The 9086-nt window shown below is 37.9% G+C and overlaps 1 protein-coding gene across 1 annotated transcript; it reads right to left on the bottom strand.

The window, feature by feature from the left end:
• Positions 1-2801: 2801 nt before the first annotated feature.
• On the bottom strand, positions 2802-7680 carry LOC131311620 (putative methylesterase 12, chloroplastic). Its single transcript, XM_058339126.1, has 5 exons — positions 6863-7680; positions 5735-5974; positions 5510-5653; positions 5210-5344; positions 2802-3261 (listed from the first exon to the last, which is right to left on the bottom strand). Exons 1-5 carry the CDS (start codon positions 7130-7132, stop codon positions 2989-2991), a joined length of 1062 nt encoding a protein of 353 aa, XP_058195109.1. The 5' UTR covers positions 7133-7680; the 3' UTR covers positions 2802-2988.
• Between the last annotated feature and the right edge of the window lie 1406 nt (positions 7681-9086).

The following is a 9086-nucleotide window of genomic DNA, read 5'->3' on the forward strand; positions in this document are numbered from 1 at the left end:
ATAAAGTATTTTGTGAAATCATATCCAAACGAGCATTAAAGTTATGCTAAACATCCGATGAAGTTATTAAACACGAGTAATCAAGTTAAGGGTTATTCGGGAGGTGTTTGGGTAAGTTGGAAATAATTGGGAACCAAAACGGTGAAAAATGAAGCAAAACAGTAAAAGTTAGAGATAAGCAACATGTATCGATATCAAGGCAAATGGTATTGATACCTTTGGGTTAAAAAGTACTCCAGACGCAAGGGTATCGATAACTAGGACAATGGGTATCGATAACAAGTGAATTTCTGGGTTTTGGAGCATAAAGGTATCGATAACAACACTAAGGGTATCGATAACAGTTCATTTTGAGCAGATTTTTTGCAAATTTTCATGGGTTTAACAACAACAACAACAATAACCACAACAACATCAACATCAACAACGATCAATGGCAAGAATCAAGCTACAATAAACAAGTCATAAACATATGTTGAAAGTTAGAACTCCCTACCTCAAGATTGAAGAACGAATTTAAAGGGTTTTCCAAGCCCTAGCCCCAATTCTTGAAACCGAATGGAATATGCCTCCATCGAGCTTAATCCGACGAGAAAAGAACTCCAATACGCGTAGGAATGAAAGATTGGAGGTAGTTTTGTGTAGATTTTGGGTGATTTGGGTAGAGTTTGAGTGAGAGTGAGAGTGAGAGATGTGAGCCGAGAGAGAGAAGAAGAACGTGAGAGTGGGAGGAGAAAAGAAAAGGGAAAGTTATTCCCTATACACCACATACACATGCTATATACACACTACACACACATCACACATTTACCCCTCAAGCATAACACTTTACAGTTTAACCCCAAATCTCAATATTTCAAATCAATTTCTTCCTTTTATTTCTTGTAAAACTTTTAAATCAATTTTATGAATTTACAGGTCTTTACATGAGACTTAAGGAAGTTTTTTTTTGGGTAATGAGTAGATAGGGATAGATAGAGAAATGTGAGCAATAATTAGAGAAACAATTTATTGAAGACCGTGCACAGAAAGAAAAGATTGGGTCTAGAGTCCCAAAACGAACATGGTAGGAATGGTTGAATTTCACCATTGGTCACTATAGTTTTGTCCAGACTTTGAAATTGATCCCTATAGTTTTGTCCAGACTTTGAAATTGATCCCTATAGTTTTGATTTTGACAATTAAAACCATATAATTTTAAAAAAACTACGGTGACCACAAGTAGGGGTGAAAATGGGTATGGGTTTTGGTTTGGTTCGATTTTTGACTAATTTTACAACTATCCCGGTTTATTAGGTTTTGATCTTTCAAAACCCAAACCAAACCAAACAATTTTGGTTTTGCTCTGGTTTGGTTTGATTTATTTGGTCGAAAAACAAGTTTAACCCAACATATTTATTTAATACAGTATCATTTAACAAATCAAAAGCTCAACGAAAATAGAAAATATTAAATCGCATGAAAAAACTAATGTCTACAAATGATTTATCTATCGGATCAAAAAATACAAATGATTTATCTATATACAGTCTGGATCTCCTAAGGGATCCCGCACGGTCTTACCGTGCGGGACTTCCCTTTCCCGAACGAATTGCAACGATCCGAGCCACTCAAAGTGATCAGAACGTGATTTTCAAGGTACCCGCAAGAAATCAGGAAAAAAAAAAGATCGGGAGGGGCTTGATCCGAATAGTTTTTTTTTTATTTTATTGAAATGGTTCAGTAAAAAACTGCTAGGATCAAGCCCTTCCTGATAATTTCTTTTGCTGATTTCTAAAGAGTACCCTTTAAATCACGTTTTGCACACTTTGAGCAGCTCGGATCATCGCAATTCGATCGGGAAAGGGGAGTCCCGCACGGTAAGACCGTGCGGGATCCCTCATTGGATCCCGAGTGTATCTATATATCCTTTTATTCACCAAACCGTTAGAAAAGAAAGAAATTGGTCATGGGAAAAGGGTGTTACTACAAGTTTACTGGGTAATGGATTACTGAGATTACTAGGTTTATGAGGTTAGTGACTTAGTGTTATATGTTCGGTTCATTTTCGGTTTACTTCAACCAAAATTAAAACCGAACCGTTTTCAAACTTATTTCGAAATCCAAAACCAAACCAGAACAATTACTCTGGAAAATCAAGCCAAACCAATTTTTTTGGCCTTCTTTCTCGGTTGGTTTGATTTTGTTGGTTTTTATTTCACCTCAGATGATCACATGGGCCTGGGTAAAGTTGGTAATTGACATATTTTCCTGTCTCAACGAACCACACTACTTACTTTGACCGGTGTTAGTATTGTGTTTGAACATGTGAAAAGAATTTTGGCCACAAACACACCACACTACTCATTTTGACGAATGTTGGTATTTGGAACCCCTGGAGAGAGAAGAAAATTACATTTATTTTCCCTCAGCTTGGAATCTCTCAGGAGTGAGAACAAAGAAGCCAAAATACATGTGCAAGCTATGTTTTAACTTTCATTGATTTTCCTAGCAATTAAATTTTCTTCTCTCGTTTTTCTTCCACAGCTTCCAAACACAGACTAAAAATTTCATCAAGTGCGCAAAATAGCAAGTTATTCACTCTTGTTTTTGTTGGAACGTACATACAAACGTACCAGCCGGGCTTAGGTAATCTCTCTTCCTTATGTTTGAACCCTCCTTCCTGTAGACTTGGTATATATTGTTGCATAATTTTGGTGCAAAATACTAAGCAAAAATAAGTAACTACACACTGCCCACATATATATACATACACACAACAACATAGAAGCTAATTAAAAAAAAAAAAAAAGGAGTCATCGTTGACCAAAGAATAACTTTTATCTTTACATTAACCAGCTATGGATAGAAAATAAGTTCAGCCCTCCCTAATGCCTATATCCAGATTTCAAAAGAAGAGGAAGAAAGCAGCTCCTGTTTCTATTTATCGAAATCAAGGAAAGGTATCTTCCGGTAAGGTGGAAAAGAATAATTGTACAGAAATTTAAGCTACGGAATCTGCGCAATTTCAAGCAAAATTTTATGCAGTGACTGTGGCTTTGAAAAGAATGGGCAATGGTCACTGCCTTTGATCTTGAATACTCCTTCAGGAGGGTTTTCCCTGACCAGCTTTTCCTGGACATCGGGCGATAGAGCATTATCATCTAGGGTTTGAATGAAGAATCGCCGACCAGTACCATATTTTTCAGGTGTCAGAGACAGCTTCTCCATGATGGGACCAAGAGGGATGGGTCTCATGGAAACCATGGCCAAAGCAACATCCTGAAAAGAATCAAAATATAATCATAAACATATGGTGCCATACCTCTATTTGTCATGAATTATGAATATGTCCCAAAGCTTAAGGCCCCATTCGGGTGAATGTCGACTTTAAACTAAGGGATTTGATGTTTTTATTCAGTGAGAATGATGTCCAAGAAATAAATTCAGTGAGAACACACCAATTTCCGTTAAGCTTACACATAAATTTCAGCTTCACGTTAAGGATTGTAATTATGAAGCGACCCCTAAAAAATACATCTTCGTATCTCTAATCCATCTTCCGTTTTAGTTTCACAGACTACCTGTAACTGAACATCTAATATTTTTTCTGAAATTGAACACAGAATCCCTTCATTTGAAATCAACGTTCACCCAAAAGGAGCCTAAGAATGCTATCAAGTACGTCTGCAACTTTGCTTACATGCGTAAAACCAGATCAAACATATAGTTGATCACCACACTTGATGCAAACCAAGACGACTGGTCATCGTATTCATATCAGTAGGGCAGATTCATTAAGCCAATTTGTAGGGCAATAAAACCTCGACAACAAACCAGAGATTTAATGCGTAAGCATTGTAACAGTAGTCTATACAAGTTTCCTGATTATATCCCTGATATTGAGTCGAGTCTCAGAGACTCCCTCAACCCATTCCATCTTTTTGGAAGCCAAATTATATGTGCAAGTTATAATATCCAAAAAGTTCAGTCATCATCTTCCCGTAACACCTTTCCTTTCTGTCACAGGTTATACGGTGTCACATGAACACTCCATACCAACATGAGTTGTGGCCCCAATGCCCAAAAGATATGAAGCATGGATACTCACAGAACACGATGGGGTTGGTAAACGAAATAGTAGGCTCTGGCTAAGGGAAGTCGTCTTCTTGGTGAGACAAATGATGGTTCATTGATAAAATGCCTTTTTGCTGAAATTTTTTGAGAACGATGCAATGATAGATATGATTTAAGGCATAAATGGTACTGTGAAAGTTAGAGCCTCCGTATAACAAAATTCACAAGCATTTTTGTAACATGTTCCCAATGTGTTGCGTCCTCCAATTTTTAAAAATGATGCGTTTCAAAGTCCCCGTGTCATGTCACATGTCCATGTTGCATAGCCCACAAGTCATTTGGTATGCAATACTTCATGAGGTGTCTCTATCTTCACTCTTTAAATCATGCTAACAATACCAATTCCAAAACTTATTTACACAAGGAGCAATTATTTTGGACATATATTGTTATGAGCTCAACCATGCTACAAAAGTTGGAGGGAATAACTTCATGTTATACTTTATCACTACCTACTTCTAGACATTTGTTTTGCTTTTGCTGCCTATCAAACTAAGGTGAAATATTTCATAGTTCTTAGATTAGCAAGAAACTTATTACAAGAGGGCAAAGGACAAGATAAATCATGGTACAGTAATAGACCAAAAACTTGCAAAAAGCAGGTTGATAGTACACAACCAACAAAAGATTTTTGACGCAACAACTTATAACAAGGAGGCAGCAGAGCTGAACCTTGAACCCAGCAACATCCATATCTCTGCGAAAGAAATAAGAACACTTCCGAATGACGACCATAGTTTTACTGACTGACCTTGTTAACAATTTTCTGGCAACTAAACAACTTTTTACCCTCACATATCAAATAAATAAGCATACGAACACAAATGAGATTACATAACACTTCACAGACATAACTGTTCTTCAGTTTGGTCTACTCTTAAACTGAAATCATAGAGGTCATGTCCCTCTTGAATAAATATCTTTACCGAACTGATTTTCTCTAAATGATTGATTATATTGTGATAGTACCTACATTCAATGTACACAGAATAATTTCCATGAGATGTGATAATGACTGGAGGCTAGACTGACAAAGAAAAGCAGATCAAATCACAATGTCTCACAAATATTAACAGGTTAGGTCATAAAATACCTTTGATGGGGATTGGTTGAAATATAAACCTTTTGATTGTTGTTTCGCAAACATGAAGCCAGTAGGAGGGTTGTCTTTGCCATTCCCATAAATTAGGAATTTTGATTCCTTCATAAAAAGTTCAGCAGACCCAAGCTGCAAAATACCAAACATAGAATTGAAGCAAAGGAAAACTATCTGAAAGAATCACCATTTACAAAGACATCTGAGAATGAAAAGCACCTTGACAGGACAAAAACATTTTCCTAAGATGTTTGAGTTAATGGGCTGACCATGTGCAATAGTCTACTGGTTACATACCTCTTCTGCAAACACATCGAAAGGCCTCTGCCCGTCAGAAACCATTGTAGCACAAAGGAAGACTGCTTTTGAGATTTTCTCGGGGAAATGCTCCAGAGCATACGAGATGCACGCACCTCCACTACTATGACCAACCAAAATGACCTATAAAAGATTTACAAGATAAATACCATGAGAGTTGTTAAGAAGACGCAAAGGAATTAGAGCAGCCCCACGAGCATTTACCTTGTCATCCTCCGGAAGGTTATTGAGAAAATCAGTTAATGGTTTTGAGTAGTCCGCAAGGGAAGTGATCTTGTTAGTATCTGTCAGTTCTATTCCAGATCCTGTGAGATCTAAGGCAGTGGCAAGCAATCCTGATTCCTCCAATAGGGCAATAGTTTTGTACCAACACCATGCTCCAAATCCTTCTCCGTGTATTAAAACAATTTTCTTTGTTCTCAAACTCTCCAAAAATTCTGGAAGCTGCAGAAGGTGCACTTACACAATGATGAAACTGCAAACAAGAATGTAATCCAAAAAAAAACCCCTAAAAGCAAGAGAATCAAGGTGTCAGATAGTGCATTGCAGTATACTGCACTGCCATTGCATGTCTAAAGGTGCACATCATGGTCTAATTAAATTACCATATCTTATTCGCACACTAATACTTGCCACAAGGATCAGACGAAAAGTGAATCTCCAGGCGCCTTTTCAGAATACTTCTTACCCTTCCCTTTTCCTTTTCTTTTCTTCATAAAATACAAACAGTTCACACGCTCAATTGCTTAATTCAAAATTCGCAAGAACCCAGAAAGGAAAAAAGTGAATCGGCCCACTTCAAAACATTTCAGACAAAGCGCTCCAGTCCCTTCTTTTTCCTTGTACTTGTTCAACATAAGAAGTGCTAGTAATACACTACGATAAAGTTGAGACCTAGGATAGGAAAAAGATACCGGACCTTAGTCAGACTTTCGTAGTGACATTCGCTCCCGCTCTAAATTCTCGCAATTGTTGCACTCGCCAATAATTTTAGTTGTTTGCACTTCTCGCAATTGTTGCACTCGCCAATAATTTTAGTTGTTTGCACTTTTATACTCGCGCTCGCAAATTATGTGAAAGCGAATTTTAATAGTTCCAGATGATTTTGAAAGGCGCTTATTGCTTGAGCTCGTGCGCGCAGATTATGTGACTTAGACCTGGTCCGTATCTAAGATGAATCAAAACCCACTAAACTTTCCTCTTTCGACAGATCCAATCATCACGCACAAGAAAAAAGGAACTTTGGGCAGGGCATTTGTACTATAAAGCATAACTATACAGACAAATGAATCACTAGTAGTACTCCTAAATTGAGAATGAATGGGTGGGTACCTGTTTGGTATTAGGGAAGGAATCGGAGAGAGCGCGTTGGCGGCGAGAGCTAGTAGATCCCGGGCCGATTCGCCTAGACATGGATCCTCCTCCTCCTTCGAAGCGCTGAGAAAGCTGCTGATGAATTGCCATGGACAGAGCCTGCCTGTGAATCAACTCCTCTTCCGCTTGCATTTTCCTCTGCGACCTACCATTTCCCAACATCCTCTTGCTCCTTGACCCTCCTCTCTCTTTCTCATCCTTCTTTCTTACGCAAAATATATTCCCCATTAGATTTCTCTCTCTCCCTCTTTCTCTCTCAACTGAAAGGAGTATTTTTTTTTTCTACGACAATTTAGTACGACGAAATGAGAATTGAGGGGGGCGAATTTAGGGATCGGAAAATAGTAGTAGAAGTAGATAACTGTTTGGTGTGGAGAGATGAGAGAGAGAGAGTAGGTGAGGGTTGGCAATTACTGGAGTACTACTACAACTGAAAATCGAAGCAATTTAATGCGTTTGCGTTTGTCTCTCTCTCTTTGTACATTTTTTCAACGTCTAGCTATTGGAGTCCCATAGACACCGACCTGGTGCTTTGACAGGTCTTGTCTCTCTCTCTCTCTCTCTCTCTCTCTCTCTTACGATTGATTCTTACCTGCTCTGCCTCTGCTGTGAATTTCGTTGGAGTTGTTTAGGTTAGGGGTTCGGGTGTGTACATTGTATGGAGAGAGAGAGAGAGAGAGAGAGAGAGAGAGAGAGGTCAAACGCTGAGATTCCCACAGGATGCGGTACGGCTGGTTGGCTTTCGACACATCATCGAATCGAAACAAGGGAAGGACGAGATTTTTGGAAGGAGAGAGAGATAAGAGAAAGATAAAGAGACCAACTGGTCCAAACGGAGTCGCTGTGAAAACGAGAAGGCTTGATTTCCCAATGAAAATACTCCTAACGGCTCCGTTGATTTTTTGTTTTTCGTCTTTTGATTATTTATTTTTTTAAATCAAACTCACAAATTTTGATTACTCAAAATCCACTCCGAGGGTTACAAACCCCTTACCGGAGCCAGTCGATGGAAACAAACTCATAATAATCTCTATATGATTTGGATATGAATACGTGATCTCTATATGATTTGGATATGAATACACGAGTACAGAGGAAAGCTACCCAAAGAGGATGAGAACAGTTCCACGCGGGGCTTCCTCCGAGCGACTCACACCAGGAACGGAAATACCCACAGAGGGTGGAATCCAAGGAAAACATCTATACAATTTGAAGGAAACATAACTCAAATGTCCGGGCCAACATATACTTTCATTAATTTTGAGGAACCAATGTCATCGTTCATTTTTCGTATTATATTCTATAGTGTGTTAAGTTAATTCAAACGAATAGTGTAGAGACATAAATACTTTTAGCATTAAAAGATTGTTCACAAAAAGTAGTTGGCCGAATGTTCATCATATAGCATCGAATTATTCGTAAACCTACAAAATTAACGCCTAGTTTGGGGTTAGAAAATGAGGGGGGGAAATGCTACTGTAGTAGTTCAATTGGTGCAATTCACGCGGATCAAAACTGTAATTTTTTCCAGAGAAGAAACTCGATCGAAAGCTATATATGGTGATTGGATTTGAATAAGATATATATATTGGTGTATAATGCATCCAAGAGGATATTTATCAAAACTAATGACGTATATATATAGAAATATAATATATGTGAAGCTCATCACTCCTAGCTAGCTACATGACTCGTCTTCTCATGAATTTAATCTTTGTTATACCAATAAAGTGGACCCAAAATCTAGTCACCTCCCCGAATGAATTAAAAATTGGTCTCCGCCAAATGAAATGGGAATTATTTGATTTTTTTAATAACTCAGGTGTTCGGATCAACTATTTTACACGTACCTCGACTAATCATGATCATTTGAGATTTAACAAGCGATCTTGTTTCATATATGTTATCACCAAAAAATTAATGAGGAGTGCACAAAGACTTTCATGTGAACCAAACAAATTCGTCTCAAGGTTTTTCAAGTGTCAATCAATTTTATCACCTTTCCCTCTCAAAGCCGACATTATCAATTTTGACAAGGGGGTTGTAATCTTGAAGACTTTTAAGAATCGGCGATCTTCCGTGCTTTAAAGGGGAAATGGATCTAAAAAATCTCTCCTTTAAATTACTCATAGAAACTTCTAATTCTCAAGTGAGTACAACTCTTATTGATCACTTCGTCACA

This window comes from Rhododendron vialii, chromosome 12a, assembly GCF_030253575.1.
Source record: "Rhododendron vialii isolate Sample 1 chromosome 12a, ASM3025357v1".
NCBI lineage: Eukaryota > Viridiplantae > Streptophyta > Magnoliopsida > Ericales > Ericaceae > Rhododendron > Rhododendron vialii.